The sequence below is a fragment of the Leptonychotes weddellii genome, chromosome 14, assembly GCF_054177405.1.
Source record: "Leptonychotes weddellii isolate Sample4059 chromosome 14, ASM5417740v2, whole genome shotgun sequence".
Classification (NCBI taxonomy): domain Eukaryota; kingdom Metazoa; phylum Chordata; class Mammalia; order Carnivora; family Phocidae; genus Leptonychotes; species Leptonychotes weddellii.
In genome coordinates, this window is record NC_138382.1 from 80,737,425 (window position 1) to 80,762,632 (window position 25,208).

Genomic DNA, 25,208 nt, shown 5'->3' on the forward strand with positions numbered 1-25,208 from the left:
TGACCTGAGCCGAAGGCAGTCGCTTAACCAACTGAGCCACCCAGGCGCCCCGGAGCCCAGGGTTTTCTAAAGGCAGGTGAAGCTGGGTATGAGCTGGTGAACTGGGCATGAGCAGGTGTGAGCTAGGAGTAAGCAGGGCAGGGCAGAACTCCTGGGCCTCCACCTGTCCTGGGGTTAGGACCTCCGGTCCCTGGAGACCTCCCCTTGATGGCCCTCCAACAGCCCTGAGTACAAGCCCTATCGGGAAGGTAGTCTACCTCAGGAGACTGCGGTCCTAGGGAGCGGGCTGAGGCCTGCAGTGTTGAGCATCCCCTTCCTCTTGCCATCTCTGGGCTCAGGTACGGAAGCCTCACCTGTGATACAGGTCTTGACTTTCCCATGGCTCTGTCCTCAGGGGCCCCCCTGACACTTGGTGTTTGCCCTTGGTGCAGGGTCCTGAAACACTCTGTGGACGCCACCTATGAGGAGCAAGGCCCAAGCCCCGGGTACCGCATGGAGCTGTCCATCTTCTACGTGGTCTACTTTGTGGTCTTCCCCTTCTTCTTTGTTAACATCTTTGTGGCCTTGATCATCATCACCTTCCAGGAGCAGGGGGACAAGGTGATGTCTGAATGCAGCCTGGAGAAGAACGAGGTGGGTGGCTCCCTCTTCTGCCCCATGTGCACGTGTGCATTGGATGCTCTGCTGGGCTCCCCTGATGGTCAGTGTGGGCAGAACCACTGGACTTCCCTTCTGCATGGTACTCGCTCACCACCGCATAGCTGGTGGCCAGCACAGGGGCAGGGAGAGGCTGCGTGTGGCTGGTCAGGGCTGCCTGCGAGGATGGAAGAGACGGGTGTGGGGTGCAGTGTGGGTTCCCCCCACCCCCATCATGTTCTCAGTGCTCCTTTGTCCCCGGGCAGAGGGCTTGCATCGACTTCGCCATTAGCGCCAAGCCCCTGACGCGGTACATGCCCCAGGACAAGCAGTCATTCCAGTACAAGACATGGACTTTTGTGGTCTCGCCTCCCTTCGAGTACTTCATCATGGCCATGATCGCCCTCAACACAGTGGTGCTAATGATGAAGGTATGTTGGCCCAGCACGGGGGACAGTGGGTGCCAGCTGGGGTGTGAGAGAGATGGAGAGAGAGAGAGCCATAGTTGCAGCTGATCACGTCCTGGTCAGCATGGGATGCCTATAGAAGCCCAGTGCCCTGGGTTCTCTGTGGGCTGAGATGGTGAGAGTGTCCTGGGAGAAAACGGGGGGAGCAGGGATGGGTATCCCTACCCTGGGCAGGCGTGCAGTTCTCTGTGCTCTGGCAGGAGGTCAAGGCTGGGGTGTCTTGGGGCAGCCGAACCTGTAGCCAATGGCACTTATTCCCCATGCAGTTCTATGACGCACCGTATGAATATGAGCTAATGTTGAAATGCCTGAACATTGTGTTCACATCCATGTTCTCCATGGAATGCGTGCTGAAGATCATCGCTTTTGGGGTGCTGGTAGGTGCCTTGGCTCCCTCTTGGCCTTTTGGTGGTCTGCATTCTGGCTCCCTCTCTGTAGGGGGGATTTTCAGGGACTTGTAGCTTAGAGGTGGGAATTCCCCAAGCCCCCAGAGCAAATGTGACATTGTGGTGGCCCTGAGGAAGGGGGGCTGCCCCAATACCCTGAGCTGCCTGAGCTCTGCCCCTAGCCCAGCTCCTGGAGACAGGCGGGGCCAGGCTCCTCTTCTTTGGACACACAGCTCTCAGTTCTGCACCTGCCCAGACCCACAGGTGTTTGCTTACCCAGCTGTGGTGTCCCGCCTTGGTGGCCCATCTGTCCCTTTGCTCCTTTCTTGATTAGGGGTACTTCCTGCAACTCCTTGCCTGGCAGAACGCTTACCAGCCTCTAGCAGTAACTGCTCTTTTTTCTCTCCAGAACTATTTCAGAGATGCCTGGAATGTCTTTGACTTTGTCACTGTGTTGGGAAGTATTACTGATATTTTAGTAACAGAGATTGCGGTAAGTAGCATTTCCTCTCCTTCCTGCAGGGCCCCAGAATGGTTTCCTTCTGGGCAGTGCTCCTCAGTGCGCCTCCAGGTCCTGAGTGTTAGCCCCTTCTCTCTTGCCAGAGTTCCCCAGGAGCCCCTGGAAAGAAGGAGGCTCCTCTCCAGAGGTGGAGTTGGGGATTGGGTATTGTCTTGGGAAATACTTTTTCTTGGATAAGAAAGTGGTTTCCAAAAGGTCTTCTAGTCTGGTGGTCTGAGAGTCACCTAGGAGCTTCATTGTAACAACTGACCAGGAAGACAACAATCTTTTAAATCTGTGTGTGTCTAACAAATCTAACAACTTGGCACCAAAGTACATGAACTAAAACCAACAAGAATTTAGAATATTTTAGAATATTAGGTTTGTTTTACGTGTGTGTGTGTGTGTGTGTAAATAAAATGAGATACTCATTCATATCAAACATACACAGATTATATGTAAAAACTGACCAAGTGCTAAAATACGAAATTGTCTTGACAAATTTCAAGGAATCTGAATCATAAGGCAATGTTCTTTGAGTACAATGCATTATATCAGAATTAAATGGCAAAAAATCTCATCTCAGTCTTAAGTTGAATTTTCTAGGAGCAGACACTAAGGTGGGGTTCTTGTACAAGTCATTTCTTAGGAAGCACTCCCAGGCAAAACCATGAGAGAGAGGTTTGGGGAAGTGGATGGGTAAGAGAAGGAGGATCAGAAATGTATCTGGAGCCAAGTGTTGGGGTGCATTTGGGTCATCCCCGATGGGGGCTTGGAGACAGGGTGGTTACACCTCAGAGTTGCAGAGCTTATGCCTCTGTACTGATTAGTCCACAACTAAGGGCTGCACCTGGGGGTTTGAATTGTCAGATACCTCCAGCCCTTCTGAGTGCACCCCACGTGCAGGCAAAGCAGGCTCTGGCCACCATTGGGGAGGAAGGAATATCAGGCTCCTTGGTAACAGGACCGCACTGGAGTGCACGAGTGTCTGCTGTTACCCTGGCCCCACTCAGCTCTGCCCACATCTCACACTGGGTCCACTTCTCTCATTCTTCAGGAGGGTGCTGGTCACGATGTGTGGGAGAAGAGGATTGGTAACCAGTTAGAGCTAGTCTGAGTTAAGTTGATGTTCATTAACTTATTCTTCCTAACCCATTTTGGGGTCCCCTGACTGGTGGCCAGCCTTCTGCTGCTCTAGTTGCTGGGCGGGATGAGGCAGCCCACACTGTCACCCTGTGAAGCCCAAGCCCCTGCTTGTCACACCCTTGTGTGGTTCTGGCTGCCATAGTAGTCCAGTCGTAATTAGGACTGGTCACAGAGCACTAGAAAGGCTCTAGTGAACCCCCTGATTTCCAGATAGACTTCTTCCTACCCTATGTAATGGTAGCTCTGCCCTTCTCCATACCCAGCATCCAGTACCCTGGCCAGCCTGGAAACTCTGCTCTGCCTGCTGGTCTTACGGCATGAGGAACACAAGTGACAGGGGCCCACCATGACTTTGGTGTTCCACAGTGGAAGCCTTCCCTACCCCTTGAGCCAGGATCTCTAGATTTGCCAAACCTAAACTTATGGAGCTGATGAGAACAGAGTCTGACCTGGCTTGCTGGAGGATAGTGAGAGGGGCCACCCCTACTTCCACCCCTTGCTTTCTGGATCTGTGCAACAGTTGGACACCCAGTACCATCTCTCGTCTGTCAGTTCATCTTGAAGGACAATATCCCAACCCTGTGAGGTACATCACCAAGCCAGCATTTAATCCGTGCCTTTAAGAGGCTTTTTCAGTGTTTTATGAGGTTTCCACCTCCTGAATGATGTTGAATATTATATGCCAGTGGATCCAGAGTCACCTGCTTCTTTGTACCTGCTTCTGCTTGCTCAGTTTGGAGTTGATGTTATGTGGAATCCAATATGGGTAAATCTCTGATACTGGTGCAGGCCAAGGTATTCCATGGGCAAAGACAAACCCACACCCAGAGTATGAGTGATCCCAGTAGAGACAAATCACTGCCATTTCCAGGTGAAAGGATTCTCATGTAAGCAAATTACCACCAAGTGGCTGGTTGACAGCCTAAAGCATGGTGCATTGTAGAGGCCTCGTTGACTTCTGCTCATAGTGGGCTAGGTGTTTAGTAGTGGTCATGGCTGGATCAGCCCACCTGTTGGGCTCAGGCACAGCCTTCATCTCAGCCATCATGGTCACTCCATTCATGGATCTACTATGTGAACACTGGGGCTGGTGAGGATAGAGGCTGGCTGTCATCTGTTGGGTAAACCATCTCAAGGCCTGGTTTTTAGTGCCCCTACAGCTGTGGATGCTCTGTGGTGGACACTGATGTGTAATACAAGGACCTGCATGTCGCATCCATTCCCTAGGCCCATCTGGATGCCTTTCCCCAACCTTTGTTCCCTCCGGAGCCCTGGCCAAGCTTTAGCTCTTGCCTAAGGTCCTGTAATCCATACCACAGGCCACTTCTTTCTCCATCCGTGCCACGGCTGACCGGGTTCACCACCTAGATCTCTGCCTCACCACTGTCTTCCAGCTCGTCTCTGTGTGGCGTTCCGGTGGCACCAATGTATTGAGCCAACCGCTTCATGTAACAGGCTTGAGTTTTTCCTCCTGGCTTTAGTGATCATCCCATGATATGTTGGGGTAGGAGTGAGCTAAGGAAGACAGGGGCAGCAAAGGTGCAAGGCCTGGGGCACTGGGCCACCTGTCATGAGTCTGTGCCCTCTAGATGTGCTTGGGTTTGGCCCTGGATGTCGCACTTCCATCATAACACTGGATTGTTGGCAGGCCTGCAACACACACTCATAAAGAGAAGCATTGGTGCCATAGACACAGTTGTCTCCTGGTCAGACCCGGTGTCCACCAGGGCCCAGCAGCCAGGAGTGGCCCCTCTCATTGGTGATGTCTTCAGCAGATGACATGCCCTTGCTCCAGAATCCTAGGTGTTTGCACTGACTTTTCTATGCCGGCTTTCCAGGGACTCCACACAGTGTCTTTATCTCCCACAGATACCCCAGCACTGTGGAATCTGTTGCATCTTATGGCCCACGTTATAGGGCTCCTGGTACTGTAGCATGGATCTACTAGAGAGCCCTCTCCTGCTCTGAATCCTCTCAAACCTAGCAGCTTTGTGTCATCTGATAAATGGGTCAGAGCAGTATTTCTTCAGTGGTGTATGCCATCTCCAAAACTCAAGGAAGCCTACCAGGAGTAGGAAGTGTGAGGTGTGATAACTAATTTGTCTTGCCTCATACCACTGGTTGTAATAGTCTTATGCATTAGGTTTCTACCTAAAATATGAGGAAAGAACATTCTAATCCTAAATAAATTCTTCCAGTGAATAGAAAAAGAGTGTACATTCCCTAACTATTTATATGAGACTAGTACAATCTGTACCCCAAAATTATTTAAAAGATAGAGTATAATAAAGGAAGTCATATTCCATGCTCACTCATTAACGTAGATGTAAAATGCATCAGAAAGTCTAATTTACATTAACAGATCAAAGAACACTATTAATGTGATCCTGTCATGGGTGCAGAGAAGACATTCAATAAAACTAAAATTGTATTCATGATAGAAATTATTAACAATCTAGGAATTATTGACTTGATGACGAGAATTTACCAAAAATCCTGTGCTAACATCATATAATGGCGAAATTTGGAAAGAATTCCCTTTAAAATTAGAAAAGGACAATACCTATAAGCACATTGAACTTCAGGGCCTGGTCGGTTCAATAAATTGAATGTCAGCTCCATGAAGACAGAGGTTTTTGTCCGGTTCACTGCCATATTCCAGTGCTTGGAATAATGCCTGACACTTCAGGTATTCAGTAGACACTTGTTGAATGAATAAGACAAGAAAAATAAAACACCTAAGTATTAGAACAGAAGTAGGCAAAGCTGCCATTATTCATAGATAACATTATTATCTGTAGATGAAATCTGGAATAATCTCAAGCTGCTAAGAGTGTTTAGCACAGTTGCTGAGTGGAGTACCTGAGTGAGTAGTTGACTGCATGTCATAACAGCATCAGCAGTCCTGGCTGTAACCCTAATAACATCCACACACAGGATCTTTATGTGGAAGAGTGCTAAACCTCAGGGAAAGATAGTAAAGGAGACTTAAATAGATGGTGTCAGATAGCACATAAAAACAATAAGTAGTGTCAATTTCAGAGATGGTTTTGCCCAAATTGATCTGTAGGTTCAATGTAATTTCAGTAAGTGAATTTGTTTTTGTTTTGTCTGTTATGGAAATTGGCAAGTTGCTTCTAAAACTCATCAGAAAGAGCAAAGGCCCCTTAAATACTCAAGATACTTAAGAAGGAGAAAGTGCTGCTGGGGCAGTGGGGGTGGAGAGGTACTGTTCTTGTTGATGGTAAGACTTATTATAAAGCTAGAACATTAAGACTGTGGTGCTGGCTTGGGGATAGTAAATGAGCCAATGGACAGAATCAAGAGCCTAGAATCAAAATCACTCGTATATGGAAACATGATGCATGACTGTGCTACTTAGTGGGGAGACAATTCAACAATTGATGTGGGTATAATGATGATCAATATAGGGAAAGACAAATTGGATCTTCACACCATTCACAAAAAAAATCGATTTCAAATGGATGAAAATACTTAAATGCAAGAGGAAAAAAATTTAAAACTCTTAGAAGAAAATACAGGAGATTATCTTTAAGACCTTGGGATAGGGACTGATTGCTTAAGCAAACTATAGGAAGCACCATCCATAACTGAAAAAAAATTCTATAAAATAAAGAGTTTCTGTTTATCAAAAGAAGAAAGGGCAGTCCATGAAGAGGGAGGGGATATTTGCATCACATTCCTTTGTTTATCCATTATAAATATTTATTCACTGCCTATCATGTGCTAAGCAGTATTCTAAGTGCTGGGACAAAAGATGAAAATCTCTGCTCTTCTGGAGTTTCATTCCAGTGAGAGAGACACAGTGTTACACAATGAGAGGCACTGGGAGAAGGCACAGCAGAGAAGCCGTATGAGACACCGGATTGGGGGGAGGGGGGCTTTGATGGCTGTGTGCTCAGACAAGACGTCACTGAGTTGCTGACTTCCAAGTGAAGATGTCTGAGTTTGTGAGGACGTGGAGCACGGGGCCCTGGGGGAGCCACATTGAGCCCGGCACCCACCCTGCACCTGCACGCCTGAGGGAGGACGTGGGCACACTGCTGTAGGAGCATCGTGAACAAGGGGGGGAAGCAGCAAGGGCAGAGGAAATGGGGAGCAGGGAAGAGTTTGCAGTTGCAGTCAATTTTGGTTTTTATTTTGAGTGAGGTAGGAAGAGGAGTGACATAATCTGGCTTTTCAGACCGAACCTCTGGCTGAGAATATAGTGCAGGGCACAGGCAGAAGCAGCTAGGCAAGTTAGGGCTTAGTTGGGTTATCCCAGAAACAGACCCCAAGACAGGAGTTCAATGCAAGTCATTTATTTGGGAGGTGATCCCTGGAATACTAGGGGAACAAGGAAGTGAGCCAGGGAAGGGAGGCAGCCAGTACATGGTACTATGAAGTCAGTTACCGCTGTGGGTCCTCATTAGGAGCCCTGAGCCTCCATTATCCCAGCAAGTGGCAGGATGACTGGGGTATTTTTCAGCAAGTACTGTTAGCTACTAGTTGAAGCCTGCTGGGGAGAGGGGGCCAGAGAATGTTAATTCTCTGGCACTTGTGTCCTGGCCTGGGAAAATTCTCAGGAAAAAAAGATGTGGATGCTGACAATTGAGTATTGGGCCTGTGAGGATGTGAGTGCCACTGAATGCCATAGCAGGGAGCCCGGCAGAGGGGCTAAGGTGAGAGACCGTCATTCTGGATGTATTTTCCAGCAGAGCTGCAGATGGACCAGATGTCTGTGTGAAAATTGAGCAAGAATGGCATCAAAGTCTGAGCAAGTACTTGGGAACATGGGTTATCATTAATTGAAATGGGAAAGACTGTGGGTGGAACAGGTTTGTTGTGGACTGTTTGTACATGTGGACTGGATGCAATTTGTACATGTTAGATTTGAGTTGCCTGTTGGCCTTCCTGAAGGAATCATCCAACAGGCCGTTGGACAGATGGGCCTGGAGTTTGGCGAAGAGATTCATGCCAGTCTCATAGGATTGGGAACCATGAGCATATAAGATGATATCAGATCCATGAGACTGAATGAGATCAATAAAGGAGAGAAAAGAATGAGCTACTGAGTTCTATGATGCACCAACATTTAGTGACAAAGGCGTGGCCGGAGGGCAGAGAGGTTTTCCAAACCATTAACAAAGGTTAGTGTCCAGAATGTGCAAGGCTCTTCTGTGAATCATTAAGAAAAACAAAAGCAACCAAATGGAAAAATGAACTGAAGGCATAATTGGGCATTTTACTAAAAGAATAAGAAACAGAAATGACCAATTAACATAGGAAAAGCGGCTCACCCTTATTTGTAATTAAAGAAATGTAAAGTGAAATGACATTGAGATGCCATTTCACACCCTCTGGTTTGTCAAACGTCAAACGGGAATTCCAGCCATGCCAATGGTTTCAGCCAGAACCTCCACGCTATTGCTGGGGGTGTTCGTTGGACAAGCTTTTCAGAAGAGTGTGGCAATCCCTAGAAAGCTGGACATATGCATGCCTGCAGCGACTTAGACACGTAAGCCAGAGGGTGTCTGGGCAGGTGACCTGGAGACACTTTCACACAGAGGGTCGTGGCTACCTTGTTCACAGTAGCAGCGGAACGCACTGATTGTTAGGGGACGTGAACATAGTGAAGTGCCGCACGCGCTGGAGGGTGGTGGTCTCCGCATCAAGAGGGATGCTTCTCAGAAGCAGAGTTTGCTCGCCGTCAGCACAAGTTTGCCCAAGTCCGCGAAGGCTGCATACGGTAGAGTCCCATTAAAAGGCTAAGAAAAGTCAAGTGTAACGCATTTTAAGAGTTTGTGGTAAGACGGTAAAGAAAAGCAATTATTAACAAGAATTAAGGGTAGCTACTACATCTGGGGAGGAGAAAGGGAGACAGGACGGGCTTCAGAAGTAATGGTGACATTCTGTTTTCTTTAAGCTGGGTGATGAATATATGGACGTTCTATGATTTTTCTTTGAAAATGTGCATCCATACACGTATTTATACATATTCTTTTGTGTATGTGGTGTGTTTTATGGTTTTAAAAAATTAATAATCCGGGGCGCCTGGGTGGCTCAGATGGTTAAGTGTCTGCCTTCGGCTCAGGTCATGATCCCAGGGTCCTGGATCGAGTCCCGCATCGGGCTCCCTGTTAGGTGGGGAGCCTGCTTCTCCTTCTGCCTCTCTCTCTCTCTCTCTGACTCTCATGAATAAATAAATAAAACATTTAAAAAAAAATCAATAATCCAAATAATGCGGGGAAAATTCTGAGCTGCCATTTTCACACAAAAACCAAGGATGTTCTGTCACACCAACCATTGGCATTGTGGCCAAGTGCTTCTCATCCAGAAACAGTTCGTACCAGTGTGGTTTCTGGGAGGAGCAAGCTGGCTGCTGATCCTTACGGGCCTCGTCCTTGGACGCAGGAATCTTTGTTCCCTGGATAAAGGGATCCAGACATTGCGCTCCCATCTGCAAGGGCACAGCTCTGGGGGTTTCTTCATGCGTGTGCCTCCTGGCCAGAGAGGGCGGACTGATGAGCAGGCATCTAGGGTGGGGGTTGCCAGACATGCAGAGAGCACGATGCCCAGCTGTCTTCCAGGGAAACCTCTGCCTCCAAGGAGGCCCGCACACAAGGCAGAGACCTTCTGTAGCGCAGGTGGCTGGAGCAGCCCAGTGTCTGTCCCTCAGCTGTTGGACACGCAAGGCCAAGGGGGCTTGTGGTTTTATCAGACCTTACTTCAAATAAGCCCTCCATGGCTGCTGCCATCAGCCCCTGATGCCCAGCAGGGCCGGTGGGAGGGCTGAGGAGCCGCTTGGCTTGGAAGGTCCGCTGTGCCCTGGCTGCTAGTGCTCTCGGAGCTCAGTCCTTCACCCAGTTCTGCCGAGAGGGGAAAAGATGAAATGAAGTCGTCGTGTGGATTAGTGGTGTCTTTATTTTTGTTCATTTGTAGTCACTTCATATGTTACTTTGTGAATGTACTTTTTTTTCCTTAGGCAAAAATATGAGTGTCAGTTCCCACCACCAACTTAATCAAAATAGAGTAATAGTCTTAACCAGGGTCATGTAGAGACAGCATTCCCAAGCAAGCATAAAACTGACATTGATTTCTTTGCCTGGAAATAAAAAAATAAGTGTCTGTGAGTCATCTTTGGATTTGCATTACAAACAGGAATGCAAATGAATGCCACCCTGTCTGCATAACCTACAGATTTCAAAAATATGTTTTGATTTGATGCATTTTAAGCCAAATATGCAAAGTTTACTAAAATCCTAAAATTTTCCAGTGAGGTATTCAAAGTTTGAGTTTTTGCTTGTGTTGATGACTCATTTTCTCTTTTGTTTTCTGTTTTTGTTCTTGATTTACCTTAACCTACCTGCTGACTCACGCCATCCAACCAACATACAATGCGAAAACCATGTCTCCGTCTGTATGTTGCGCACCTGCTGCTCAAACATCCCAATTTGTAAATAATACGCAAATATCCATCCATGAAAACATCACATATAGGAAACGGTTGGTTTCATGACTTTAAACAGTTCTTAAAACTCCTTGCTTTGCTTGCTCTACTCCTGTTCTTTCTTCCATTTCCTGTGGCTCCTCACCACTGCCTTCCTAAGGTGTGTGGTCAGAGTCTGGCAGTACCCGTCCCCTCTGGCCTCTTCTCCTCGGCTCCTGGGGTCCAGCAGGGGCTTCTGAAGGCCCTCCCAGGAGCCATTTGATTCAGGAACTGGCCTTGGGTCTAGAGAGGAGGTGGAGGGTCTTCTGAGTGAAGCGGGTAAGTGCCCAGTTCTTCTTGTCGGGATTGGGCTCAGAATTGGAGGGATTTTGTAGGACATGAGTTTGGACCTGATCCTGTAGAGTCCATGGTTTCTCTTGCACCATCTCCCTTCTGCTCTGTCCCCACCGTACCAACATACAAGGCTGGTTCTCCCCAGTGGCCTCTGATGATGTCTCCCATAGCATTCTCCCTGGACATGCCCTTCTATAGGGAACCCTCTCTGGGTCTCAGGGCTGGAGGGGATTGGAGATTTTGTCTTCATGATTCAAAAAGGGAGTGGTGTGAGGCCTAATGGAGGGGGAAGAGGGTCTGCCCCCAGAGAAAGTGAAGCTCAGGGCTCTTGTGCACCCTTGCTCAGTGAGCTCGTGTGGAGTACAGGTAGCATGAACTGGGGCTTCCTTCCAGGCCTTCAGTGATGTTTGAGAGGAGAGCAGATTAAACTGAAGCTGTAACTGGAAATTCACATAAAGTAGCAAATATTTGAGATTCCTGTTACAGAAAACAAACACTAATGATAAAGTATTTCACAAGTGGAGCAGAAGATCTTGAGTTGTGAGAAAATGCCATTTGATGCCGCAGAAATTTTCGACTCACTCAGGCCTTTTCGTGGCCATTTCCCGTCCACTTGGGAAGAGCACCGCCACCCCACCCCACCCCCCGCCGCCCCGTGCCCTTCGTCGTCCTCCAGAGCACACATCATCACCTGACATGCTGCGCATGTTGGGGTATACAGAGCTTTTCTTTTCTTCATCGTTGTCCCATGAGAACAAAGCTGATTAGGAGAGCAGTTTGTTGCAGCATGGACTGTGGCCCCCAGCAGATGTGCAAGGTCACTTTGCTTGACCCTGCCTGGAAACAGTGATGTACTTGGACGCAGGAGAGGCCGACCTGGGTCTGAGGCCTGTTGATCCCCTTTGTGGGGGCCGTGTTTCACAATGCCCGGCGTACCTTTAAATCCCTTAAATCTCAGACTCCTCACTGTCTGGGCACAATGTCCTCATGTCTCCATCTTGTGGATGAGGAAGCAAGGGGCTCAGAGGAGCCAGGGACCAGTGTACCCTCAAGGTGAATCAGCTACCACATTGAGAGGTGCGATGACGCATCTTTGGGGTGCTCTAGACCTTTCCTGATGCAGAGGCAGATGGCAATAAGGCAGGGCCTGGCTTTGAAATAGTAGGTGAAGTAGTAGGTGCTCTCTGGTGTGACAGGAACCACGGACTCTGGGAGGATGGGGCAAGCTCTGTCCACCTCCAAGGGGTTGGCCGAGGCCAGAGGCGACTAGCCGTGGGGAGGCTGCCGTGTGCTTGCTGCCCCCTGCTCTCCTGCATGCGCTCGCATGGTGGTGCCAGGCAGCTCCCGCCCTGGGCGCAGCCACGGAGTGCTCTGCCTGCCACGCTGTGCTCGGAGTGTCTGTGGCTGCTGCCGCCATCCGTCCTCATGGCTCTCTAGGGCTGTCTGTCTGTTGCCACCCCCACCCCTCTCCCGAATGCCCCCTGGAGCCCCGAGAAAAGACATCTGGGAGGAGGGGTGAGAACTTGAGTCTCAACAAGCAGTAGTAGGGGACTTGTTGAGCTTTGCGTTCATGCACTAACTCTGTGGATGGACAGTGCCTTCCCCTGCCTTGTCTTCCATCCCTTCTTTCTCACCCAGAGCCTGGATTTTCCCCAATATCTCCAGGAAATCTTGTCTGTGCCAGTGGCCTGAGCAGAGTGCTTTGGGCTGGGCAAATGATAACTGTGTTATCACAGCGTTGGCCCCTCCAGACCCAAGTGAGCAGGTGCTTTAGAGGCCGGGCCCTTGGAAGCTCCCTCCCGTTCCTCTGTTTTATTGTCTTGTACAAAGGATTTCCCAGCACTGTAGACAAAGTCTCCCTTCCATCTCTGTGCCCATCCTCCCGAGGTGACTGGCTCATTTGAGAACCTGGGGCCCACGGGGCGGGTGTGGATGTCTCTTGGGCATCCTGTACCACTGAGATTCACTTTCCCCAGCACAAGCAGGTGAGGGAGCGCTAGGCAAACTGTGTGCCCTCCGGGTCACACCTCAAGGTCCACTCCTGCCTTCTTGCTGATCTGGACCACAGTCAGCACCTCCTTGTGACTACCAGACCTCCCACCCCATGGCTCCAACATCTAGCCCTCCAGCAGAGACAGTCTAGTCTCCAGCCACCCCGGTGGGAACCGAAGAGGCAGACAAGGGCTGGGTTGGGGCCACTGTCCTTAGAAGTAAGAGTGAGACCTGCCTCTCCACCGAAGGCCTCAGCCCAGCCAAGAGCAGATGGGCAGCCCTGGAGGGAGGGCGGCCAGCTCTCCCCAGGCTCCCCATGCGTCTTGCACGTGCTCTCCTACTGCTGCTCTCATTCAACATGTCGTGTTCTTTTCTCTTCATCTGACCACTGAATCTGGCGATACGATGTGTCTAGGCCTGAGCTGCTTGCATATGTTAAAACACCAAGGTGGCAGGAAGCTGCTGTCAGGCTGCGTGCAGGCACCTGGTCTCCAAGCAGACAGAGGGTGGGAGGCTGCCCAGGGCCACAAGCACCCCCACGTCATGGACACCGTCCAGAGCCATGCTCCCTGAAGGGGATGTGCCAATAACTCAAGGCGCCCCTGGGCCAGGGTGGAAGCCTCACTCCCAGGTAATCTGTGGAGTCCAGAGTTTATTGCTTCTTTTTGTGCTTGATTTTGAACCTCTTGGATGAGGGAGCAGCGCTAGATACCCTGGGATCTCTGGAGTTGAGACCATTTGCGGATTTCATAAGTGGCTTCCGTGGTGTGGGCAGCAGGATCGCCAACACTTACCCTTCCTATGGTGACTTGTCTGCAGGCACCAGGAGCAGCCCCAGAAGAGATGTTTGCCCCTCTGCCAGGTCCCAGGCAGCAGGGGCTTTGCTAGCCGTATGGAGAAGCGAAGGGCCCTTCAGAGGCTCTCGGTGAAGAAGCAGCCCTGCCCGGCACTTGGACGGCTTGGCTGCGTCTTGCAAGAGGTGGTCAGTGTTAGAGGCCCGTCCACAGTTGGTCTCCTAGCTCCACCTGGCAGCAAGGAGCTGCTTCTGAGAATTTTTCTCTCTCTCCCTCCCTGTCGGGGGCAGGGGAGCCTAAAGCAGAGGGGTTTCTTTGATTTGCTGCATGAGAAGTGATTTGCAATGACAAGCTTTACTTTTGGAAGGTTTTCTGGTGGCCGATTGCTGCTTATACTGTAGAGCAGTGATGTTTTGTTCGACCTCTCCTTGTATCCGCTTTTCTTCGGGACCACAGCACGCCAGGGAGAGGTGGGTGGGGAGCAGCCCCTGCAGTTGCAGGAGGCTGGTCTCTGCAGGTTAGAGAACAGCCTCTCTTCCCTACAGAACAATTTCATCAACCTCAGCTTTCTCCGCCTCTTCCGTGCTGCCCGGCTCATCAAGCTGCTGCGCCAGGGCTATACCATCCGCATCCTGCTGTGGACCTTCGTCCAGTCCTTCAAGGTGAAGCCAGGCACGGCCCTCGTGCCCTGACCCTCCCCCGTGTAAGCACAGTGCTGTGGCCACCACCTCCTCCTTGCCACCAGAGCAGCCCCTCCTCGTGGAGGCTCCTTGTTGGCACCCGTTATCCTATTGTAGTTTACGAAGACATTTTAAGTGATCCAGAGAGCATCTTGGTAATGCTCACTGACTCTGAGGTGGGTTCTATGGCTGATTATAGACGAAGGAACTGAAGCAGTCTCTTGGTGGAGGGGCTTCATGGTCAATGGGGGTGGATCTCTGGTCGCTGGGGTCTGGGTGGCCCCAGAGACCCGGCCACCGTCCACTCTGCAGACGAGGCCCGAGCAAGGTAGCTGGGCAGCCCTCCCTGGAGCTGCCCTGTCCTCCATGTGTCTCCACAGGCCCTGCCCTACGTGTGTCTGCTCATCGCCATGCTGTTCTTCATCTACGCCATCATCGGCATGCAGGTGGGTGCGCCTGATGGGACAGGGAGCTGAAGGGGCCCCTGTGCCCTGGGGCAAAAGGGCACTGATCATGGTCATCAAATGGTAACAATGACAGATTGGCACTTGGGGAACATTTCTATGTTTGAAGCACTTTATGAACTTAATTCTCAGAAAGGCTGCTTCTACCAATACGGACACGGAGGCTGGGCACCACGGGTTTGGGCCTGTCACCCAGAGTCCACTAGTGAGGCGTAGCTCCCCCGTCTGCGGGAAAATGCTCTGCTGTGCTCCTGAATGGAACCCCATTGGGCTGTTAGGGTGTTGATGGGCATGTTTGATTGGGTGCTGGGCCCCCATGGTGGTGGAGCTTTTGAGCACATCTGCCTGGTGCTGAGTGGCCTGCAAAGCACCAGCTGGTCATTCTGATAGTCCAGAGAGTTGACCTGATCCTTTACAGGAAATTATATATCACAGAAGAAACAAGTCAACAGGATCACACCAGATCACTGTACTGTCAAATTCAGCTTGGACAAGTTAGATTGCCTTTATTTTGCCAAAGAACCCTTTGTCAGCTATTTGGAAAAACATTTAAAAGACACAAAGCAGTGTTCCAGTTTTAAATCTTTGGCATCTGGCCACTTTTCAACAGTAGGGTGGGAGATGGATCCAAATGTTAAATTATAGTGGGAGAAGCCATTGTCTTAAAGGTTAGCTGAGAACTGATTTTTAAACTCTACTTCAAGGATTGAAAAGGTTCTCTTCCTTTAAAGTTTGCTGAGATCTGATGCTATTTAAAAAATACATATATTTGTGCCCACTTTGGTTTGGGAATTTATCAGACCAGAAGGGTCACTGATCTTTGTTTTTGGTGAATATGTGATAGTTCATAAATTTTTCAGCCAGATTCCAGATTTTAAGCCAAGTGCAGTTACTGACTTGTTTGCATTCCTAACGCTAAAAAGAAATCAATTAAAATGGATAAAAAGCCCCTTGTGATATTTGCACAGAAATTTAAAAAGAAACTTTCAAGTTGACCTCATAGCTATTACCAGTATAATTACTGCTTCGGAGTCATCGATGACAGAGTGAACTTTCAAATGCTTCCTGTCTTATATATAGCGCAGCCCATGTAAACTTAGCCCCGGGTGGCGTTCTTACTCGGCATGCAGACTTGCAGTTGTAGACATGCAGAGCTGGGGGGGCAGTGACGTGTTTGGCTGGAAGTGCTGGCCCCTCCAGCCCCTGCAGCAGTGCTGGTGGCTAAGGGCAGCGTCCTGTGCCTTGTGGGTCCTCATGTGCACACGTCCTCTTCTGCCTGGCCACAGCCTTCTTTCTCATTTCAGGTTTTTGGAAACATTGCCCTGGATGATGACACCAGCATCAACCGACACAACAACTTCAGGACGTTTTTACAAGCCTTGATGCTGTTGTTCAGGTGTGTTGTTTGTGGAGCCAGCGCAGGCTCAGAGGCTCCTCTGTCCAGGAGGGACAGGGCGTGTGCCGACCCAGGGGGCCACCCCCTCCGACCCCCAGCTTGTGCAGGCTCAGAGGCTCCTCTGTCCAGGAGGGACAGGGCGTGTGCCGACCCAGGGGGCCACCCCCTCCGACCCCCAGCTTGTGCTGGCTTCCCCTCAGTGGGCCTTCCCAGCTTCTTCTCCCCTTTTCCTCCTTCCTTCCCCAAGGGTTCCTGGGCCTCGGGACAGACGGAAGGGAAGCCCCTGAGGGAGGTCAACCTGAGAGCCCCAGGTGAGGCTGGCCTTGACCACCTCAGCTCAGATCCCTGGCGGTGGCCAGAAGGCCTCTGGTGAAGCTGCAGCCAAGGGTCTGGGAGGACAGAAGGTGTCCAGCAGGGCCTTTCTTGGTGTGCTGGCCATAGGCTTTCCATCTGCTCACCTTGTTGACTGCAGGGTCTGTGGGATCGGGGGCCGGGGGGGTGCGGAGCAGGGCAGGGGGACACAGAGTGTGTTACTCAGGGACCCAAGGAACTCAACTGGCCAGAGCCGCTGGTGTGAGTGTCTCCACCTGCCCCCCATGGCTCACAGGACTGCAGTTCCCTAGGCTCCAGGCTCCAAGGCAGGCAGAGTAGCTTGTTTCTGGCTCAGGCGCCTCCCTGTGTGCTCGACAGGGCTGCGTGTCAGCTTTTGTTCCGAGATGTGGCACTCTGTGTGGGCCATCCTGGTTTGGGGGCTGTGGGGAGGGGGTGAATGTGTCTCACTGCCTCCAGGGTCCCCTTCGTTAAGGGAAGCCCACCACATGACCCTAGGAGGGAAGAAAGGAGCTCTTCGTAGGGACTTGTGGAGGAGGGGTGCTGACATAAAACCCTGCCTGGGGCTCCTTCTGGAGGTGCCCACACGTGTGTTTGTTTATGCAGATGCACCAGGATGCTGTAAGGCCTGTGCTGGGGGATGCCCAGCACGGTTAATCCCAGGCAGATGCATTCCAGGGCCCGTAGAAGTTCTTCTTTCTATGGAGGGAGATCAGACCGATCTGCTTAGCTAAGCTGCCTGGAGAGAGTTGTCTGACTCTTGTTTTTTTAGTCAGATGGACAAGTATCCTTAGGCCTACACTTTCTTCAAATGACATCATTTCTCTGGACTTCAGCTGTTACGTTCATTTCATCTCTTCATTTATTAATGTCCTGCCTCGTGCTGTAAGAGTTGAGGCAGGCCTGTGAAACCAGCCTTGGTTTTAAGTCTTTGTTCTCAAAGATCTCTTTTCCTCCCTGGTCTCTGTGTCACATGTGAGCACCAGTATCAGCCAGGCCTGGCATTGGACAGCTGCCCTGCAGGAAAAGCCCCCTACTCCTAGCCATTATTAACGGGAAGTGGGCTCAGCTTGTGCCCAGAGCTGGCCACACAGGCACACCAAACTGGGGGGCGGGGGGGGACCCAGGCCTCTGGTCCGCCTGCAGGTCTAGTGCACATCTAACCTTTGTGCTGGCTGCATACCCAGGGACCAAAGTCCATGAAGAAGGGTCCTCCAGGGTGGCCCTCAGGCTGGTGGGGTTGTTCTTGGTGTGTTCAGGAAACAGCAGACGCCGGTGTGGCTGGAGTGGACCGAGCAGAGACCACTGGGAAAGAGCAGGCCGCGAGTTTCACAGAGCTGTGGGCAGTTGTGTGAATTTTGGCTTTTGCAGTGAGTGAGGGGTCATTGAGAGGAGAAGTGACCTGATCTCACCTGTGTTTAGTGGACCCACTTGGCTGTTGGGTGGGGCAGAGCAGGAAGATCCGTGAGGAAGCTATTGCAGAAGCTCAGGGGAGGTGGTTGTTGCTTAGCCCAGGGTGTTGAGAAGTGGTGAGAGTCTAGCTGTTTTTTGGAGGTAGATGAGCTGATGAAGCTGGTGAGAAGGAGTGGAGGCAGGGAAGCCTGCAATATATTTGGCCTAAGAAACGGGAGGGGTGGAGCCCCCATTTCTTGCATCAAGGAAGGCTGGGATGGCACATGCTGGGTGAGGGAGGCCAGGAAGGGCTGTGTTGGCTCCGAGGAGTCAGAGGTCCATGAAGGGGCGCTCACCATGGTGCTCACTTTTGGATGCAGTGCCTTGTTTTCAGTAACTAGTTCTTTCCGAGTTAATGATCAATTTGAAAACCTAATGCCAGAGGATTCTTTTTAAGAAGTAGGCGTCTCTTACCCAGACCTTACATGTGAGTGGGTTCTCTGCGGGAGGGAGCCCAGGGAGGGTATGCACTTGAGCCAGCTCTTTTGAGATTCCTTCTCAGGCTGGTCTGGGCCTTCCTTTGTGGGTCTCATGGCTCTGCCCTTCTTCTCAGGAGTGCCACTGGGGAGGCCTGGCACGAGATCATGCTGTCTTGTCTCAGCAACCAGGCCTGTGATGAGCACGCCAATGCCAGTGAGTGTGGGAGCGACTTTGCCTACTTCTACTTCGTCTCCTTCATCTTCCTTTGCTCCTTCCTGGTAAGTCCTGGTCACTGTGCCCATGTGTCCACCTGTCTCAATCCATCCCAGGCCCCCCCTACATCTCTCACTGATCCCTGATACTGATTCATGTCACATTACAAGCTGATTCTGTGTTGATGGTCCTGTTTCCCCAGAGATGATGACCTCTAAAAGGACCCACTCTGTAATGAGCTCCTGTGGGCCTTGCCTTTCCTTCTCAGAGAGGGTTTTAAGTTTCCACGGGACAACTGTCCTTTAGCCTTTAGCCTCTGCCATGGGGATGAGTTACAAAGAAGCAGCACTCCAGCTGGTGTGCCTGGGGCAGATGAGCCTCAGGAAACTGGTTGTTGGGGAGGTAAGTGGACTAGGTCCAAGTCAGCAGACACCTCTGGGAAACTTTGAGCAGGGGCATGACACAATCTGGTTGATATTTTAAAACCTTGCTCTGGCTTCTGGTCAGGAGAGGTGAAGAGTGGTCAGGAGATGGCTGGAGGTGACAGTGCCTAGAGAAGGGTGGCGATGAAGGGAGTTGAGCTGCATTTTAAAGACAGAGCCAACACGACTGATGAGTAAACGCAGGCATGAGAGAAGAAGAGAAAGAAAGTGGCACCCGCCGTTTGCTGGGGTGCTGGAGACACAAGCCCTCGTTCGTTGCCAGTGAGAATGTGAAGAGGTGCAGCAGCTGTGGGAGACAGTATGGTAGCTCCTCAGTAAATTGAAAATAGAATTGCAGTATGATCCAGCAACTCCACTTTTGGGCATATGCCAGAACTGAAGACAGGGACTTGAATAAATATTTGTACACATACGTTCATAGCAGCATTATTCACAATGGCCAGGAGGTAAGAGCAACCAAAGTGCCCATCAACAAGCGATTGGTACACAAAATGTGACATGAACATACAAGGGACTATTATTCGGCCTTAACAAGAGAGGCAGTTCTGGCCCATGCTTCAATATGAATGAATCGTGAAGTCGTTATGCCAAGTGAAATAAACCAGTGACAAGAGGAAAAATAACTGTATGGTTTCACCTATCTGAGGCCCCTCGAGTGAAGTTCATAGAGACAGAGAGCAGGATGGCGGGTGCCAGGGACTGGGGGAGGGGGTGGGAGTTAGTGTTTAATGGGGTCAGGGTTTCAGCTGGGGAAGATGGAAGAGTTCTGGAGCTGGATGGTGGGGATGATTGCACAACAGTGTCAGTGTGCTTGATCGCCGCTGCACTGTGCACTTAAAAGTGGTTAAATTGGTAAGCTTTTTGCTATGTGTGTTTTACCACGACTTAGAAAATGGTATTAAAAAAGAATTAACATAAATCCTATCCAAACTCTTTTTATTTTTTTAGAGGGGGGAGGAAAAGAGGGAGAGAAAGAATCTCAAGCAGACTCCATGCTGATTGCGGAGCCTGACGTGGGACTCCATCTCACGACCCTGGGATCATGACCTGAGCTGAAATCAAGACTCGAATGCTTAACTGACTGAGCCAACCAAGTGCCCCCTATTCAAACTCTTCCAAAAAGTAGAAGAGCAAACACCTCCTAACACATCCTATGATGCTGCCATTGTGCTAATACCAAAGGCAGGCAAAGATGCCACAGAAAAAGAAAACTACAGCCAATGTCCCCGATAAATATATAGTAAGAATCCTGAACAAGATACTAACAGACTAGTTCCAACAACACATTAAAAGGATTATACACCATGATCAAATGGGATTTATCCCAGGAATGCAAGGATGCATTTTCAACATACAGGGATTAACCAATGTGATGAGGAAAAAACCCCACATGATTATCTCATTGGTGCAGAAAAGCATTTGACAAAATTCAACACCCTTTCATGACAAAAACACTTAGCAAACTCGGAGTAGAAGGGAACGTCCATAACATGATGAAGGACATTTATGAAAAACCTACAGTTACCATTATACTCAGTGGTGAAAGACTATAAACTTTTCCCCCAAATAGCAGGAACTAGACAAGGATGCCCACTTTTTTTTTCTTTTTTAATTATGTTATGTTAATCACCATACATTACGTCATTAGTTTTTGATGCAGTGTTCCATGATTCATTGTTTGTGTATAACAGCCAGTGCTCCATGTAGAACGTGCCCTCTTGAATACCCATCACCAAGGATGCCCATTTTTTATCACTTTTACTCAACATCGTGCTGGAAGTCCTAGTTAGAGCAGTTAGGCAAGAAAAAGAAATAAAAAGCATCCAAATTGGAAAGGAAGAAGTAAAGATATCTCTATTTGCAGATGATACTATTCTATATGTAGAACATCCTGAAGAACACACACACACACACACACACATGCTACTAAAACTAATAAATGAGTTAATCAAAGTGTCAGGGTACAAAATCAACACATAGTAAACAACCTGAAAAGGAAATTAAGGCAATAATTCCATTTCCAGTAGCACCCAAAGGGATAAAATACCTAGGAATAAATAAATACCCATGGAGATGAAAACTTGTACAGTGAAAACTGCAAAATATTGCTAAAATGAGTTAAAGAAGACCTAATTAAATGGAAAGGCATGCATGTCCATGGATCAAAAGACTTAATATTGGTAAGGTGGTAATGTCCCCGCAAAGTGAGCTCTAGATTCAGTGTGATCCCTGTCAGAGCTCCAGTGGCCTTTCTACAGGAATGGAAAAGCTGATCCTCAGATTCATATGGAATGGCAGGGTGCCCCAAATAACAAAAAATCTTGAAAATTAAAGACCAGGGTGCCTGGTTGGCTCAGGCGTTAAGCGTCTGCCTTCGGCTCAGGTCATGATCCCAGGGTCCTGGGATCGAGCCCCGCATCGGGCTCCCTGAGACCAAGTGAGAGAACTCACATTTCCCTATTTCAAAACTTACTATAAAGGTACCATGAGTAAAAACAATGTGGCTGAAGAGATACTTTTCCAAAGAAGACCTACAGATGACCGACAGGTACATGAAAAGGTGCTCAGCATCCCTTATCATCAGGGAAATGCAAATCAAAATCCTAAGAGCCAAGATGTGGAAACAACCTAAGTGTTCATCAACAGATGAATTAGATAAGGAAGATTTGGTGTGTGTGTACACACATACACACACGCACACATTTTTCAGCAATGGGAAAGAAGGAAATCCTTCTGTCATTTGTGACAACGCAGATGGATCTTGAGGGCGTTATGCTAGGTGAAAAAGGCCAGACAGAAAAAGACAAATACTACATGTATAACTTACATGTGGAATTTTTTTTAGAAGTCAAACCGTAGAAACAGAGAGTAAAAGAGTTGTTGCCAGGGACTAGAGAGTTGGGGAAATAGGGAGAAGTTGGTAAAAGGGTACACACTTTCAGCTATAATATGAATAATGTCTGAGGATGTAAAGTAAAACATGGTGACTATAGTTGATAACACTGTATTGTATAATTGAATTTTTCTAAGAGAGTAGAACGTAAGTGTTCTACCAAAAAAAATAGGTGATGGATGTGTTAATTAACTAGATGGTAGGAATGATTTCACAATGTTTATGTATGTATATATACCACAATATGCACTTTAAGTGTCTTATAATGTCAGTTATATATATCTTAATAAGGATGATACGGGGACAGTATGGTTTTGACATAAGGATAGACCGATGGAGTGGGATGGAGATTCCAGAAATAAATCCAAATATCTGTGGACAATTGATTTTTGACAAGAATGCCAAAGCTGTTCAGTATGGAAAGAATAGTTTCTTTAAGACATGATGAAGAGACAACTAGATGTCCATATGCAAAAAAATAAAGATGGACCCCTACCTCACCCCATATACAAAAATGAACCCAGAATTGATGAAAGACCTAAATGTAAGAGCTAACACTACAAAACTCTTAGAAGAAAGCATAGGGGGCAGATCTTCATGATCTCGGATTTGTCAGAGGATTCTTAGATTCAACACCAAAATCACAAGCAACAAAAGAAAAAAATAAATTAGACTACTCAAAATTAAACACTTTTGTGTGTCAAAGGGGATTATAAAAAATGTGAAAATACAATTTAAGGAATGGGAGAAAATACTAATCCACATATTTTATAAGGGGATAATTTCCAAAATACATAAACAACTCTTAGAACTGTATTACAAAAGACAACCATTTAAAAAATGGGCAAAAAATCAGAATAGACATTTTTGCCAAAAAGATATACAAAGTGGCCAACAAACACATGAAGACATTCATCATCTTTGGGCATTAAGGAAACTCAAAACCACACACTCGCTTCACACTCACTAGGATGGCTATAATGATGATAATTTTTTTAATGGAAAATAGCCAGCATTGGCAAGGACATGGAGAAATAGTAACTCTTGCACATTGTGATAGGAATGTAAAATGCAGCAACCTCTGTGGAAAACAGTTCAGCCCAAAGGTGGAAACAACCCAAATATCCATCAATGGATGAATAGATAAACAAACTGGTATATACCTACCATGGAATATTATTCAGCCTTAAAAAGCAATGAAGTTCTGACCCAGATGAATGGCTGAGCCTCAGAAAATCACGCTAAGTGAAAGAAGTCAGGCACAAAGGGCCCTATATGGACCTGTATTGTAGGATTCCTTTTATATGAAGTACCCCAAATAGACAAGCCGATAGATGCAGAACAGAGATTGCTAGGGAACGGGAGAAAGGGGAAATAAGTGAGTGACTATTTACAGTACAAGGCATTTTCTGGGGTGATAAAGAATTTTTGAGGGGAGCCTGAGTGGCTCAGTCGTTGAGCGTCTGCCTTCGGCTCAGGTCACGATCCCAGGGTTCTGGGATCAAGTCCCGCATCAGGCTCCCTGCTCAGCGGGAGCCTGCTTCTCCCTCTCCCTCTGCTCCTTCTCCCTGCTTGTGCTCTCTCTCACTGTGTCTCTCTCTGTCAAATAAATAAGTAAAATCTTTAAAAAAAAAAAAGAATTTTTGAAACTAGAGAGGTGGTTGCATAATATTGTGAATACACTAAAGCCACTGAGTTGTACTCTTCAAAATGATTAAATGTATGTTATGTGAATTTCAACTCAATTAAAAAAAAAAGAAGCTGAGCTTTTGGCCTCTAGAGTCCAAACTACTAACTCCAAAGTCACTGTTTTCCTTGAAGGCTAGCTAGGAGGGGAAGAGGATGGTGATGGGAGGTGGGGCAGGAGGAGTGGCCAACATGAATTAGGGTAGGGCAGCAGAAGCAGGGAGTGGGAGGGGCTCGGGTTAGTTTGCGGGACCTAGAACCCTGGGGTAGGAGGCTGGGTGCCACGGGGGCTGGTGGTGGTGGTGTAGTGGAGGCCAGGAGGCTGGGGGGAGCAGGGCTGGACGAGCTCTGGCTGAGTTTGAGTGGTCGCTGCCATGATGGTTTCGCACACAGACTTTGGCTGGAGGGTAAGGGCTAGGGTAGAGGGCAGGCTGAGGTCTCTCTATGTCACCCCTTCTCCTTCCTGTCCTGCAGATGTTGAACCTCTTTGTGGCCGTGATCATGGACAATTTTGAGTACCTTACACGGGACTCTTCCATCCTAGGGCCTCACCACCTGGACGAGTTCATCCGGGTCTGGGCTGAGTACGACCCAGCCGCGTGGTGAGTGGCCCCCGTGCTCCGTGGTCCTCAGGGTGGTCCATGCCACGGATCTCGGGCCAGGGCTGGGTGGCTTCAGACCTGTGTCATGTGATACAGGTTTTGTCAAACCCCCTCCGGTTTTGGTGGGGTCCGCAGAGGGTGGTGCCAGGTCCCCTTCTAGGTGGCACGCTCCTTCTCATGCCCACAGTGCTCTTACACAGCTCCCTGGGCTGAGAAATGCTCTGTGAGGCCCTCAGTCCAGCACTTAGGAGGTTCCAAGGGGTCTGTGAGGCTCAGGTCTCTTGCCAAATGGGAGTGTACTGTCTCCTCACAGGTCTGTCACATGAGGGGCGTGGAGGGCTCAAGGGAGAGGGTGTGGACACAGCAGGAGGGCCTTCCCTTGGGGCCTCACCATTCTCATGAAGCTTGGAGGCCTTCATGGCAGAAATGACATTCTTCCCACCGATGGGCTCAGGCCTCTCCCTCTCTGCCATCTCTTGGGAACAGGAGCCAACATGCACCTCTGTGTCCCCAGCCCAGGCTGCAAATAGCGGGCGCTTGGTGAACTTTCACTGAAATTAAAGGAGCTACCAGGAAGGGTCTAGTATGTTGAAGACCCTTTGGTCATGGTGGGAAAGGGTTACTGTGTTGCATTAAGTGAGGAGTAGTTCATTTCCAGACAGAGCAAGTATGTCATGAGGGGACTGGCTTGGGTTAGAAGGGTGTTCCGTGATCCATGGGAGAGTCCTGCACACCCAGGACACATACTCTTATCCTCGGGGCTAGCAAAGCAGCATGGACTCACCATCTGCCCATTTGTCTGTTCCTTCATCACTTGCTTCTTCACTTGCTTATTCATTCATTCACTCTCTCAAGCGGATACTTGAGTAGTTATTCAGGGCATGCTCTCTGCAAGGCCAACACAGGACATGGAGGGGCCAAGAGAT

General features: G+C 49.0%; 1 protein-coding gene across 6 annotated transcripts in view; it reads left to right on the plus strand.

Moving 5' to 3' along the window:
* The window catches only part of CACNA1B (calcium voltage-gated channel subunit alpha1 B), a 185,180-nt gene that overhangs the window by 137,006 nt on the left and 22,966 nt on the right, over nt 1-25,208 (plus strand). For all 6 annotated transcript variants that reach the window (XR_014140250.1, XR_014140249.1, XM_081804041.1 and 3 more), the window contains 9 exons: nt 432-633; nt 903-1,067; nt 1,370-1,480; nt 1,899-1,982; nt 14,249-14,365; nt 14,764-14,829; nt 16,152-16,243; nt 18,579-18,723; nt 24,155-24,282. Coding sequence is in view for 4 of the 6 variants with exons in the window: in XM_081804041.1 (XP_081660167.1) it covers nt 432-633; nt 903-1,067; nt 1,370-1,480; nt 1,899-1,982; nt 14,249-14,365; nt 14,764-14,829; nt 16,152-16,243; nt 18,579-18,723; nt 24,155-24,282 (1,110 nt within the window). In the remaining 2 variants the exon portion in view is untranslated. The remainder of the gene's footprint in view (nt 1-431; nt 634-902; nt 1,068-1,369; nt 1,481-1,898; nt 1,983-14,248; nt 14,366-14,763; nt 14,830-16,151; nt 16,244-18,578; nt 18,724-24,154; nt 24,283-25,208) is intronic.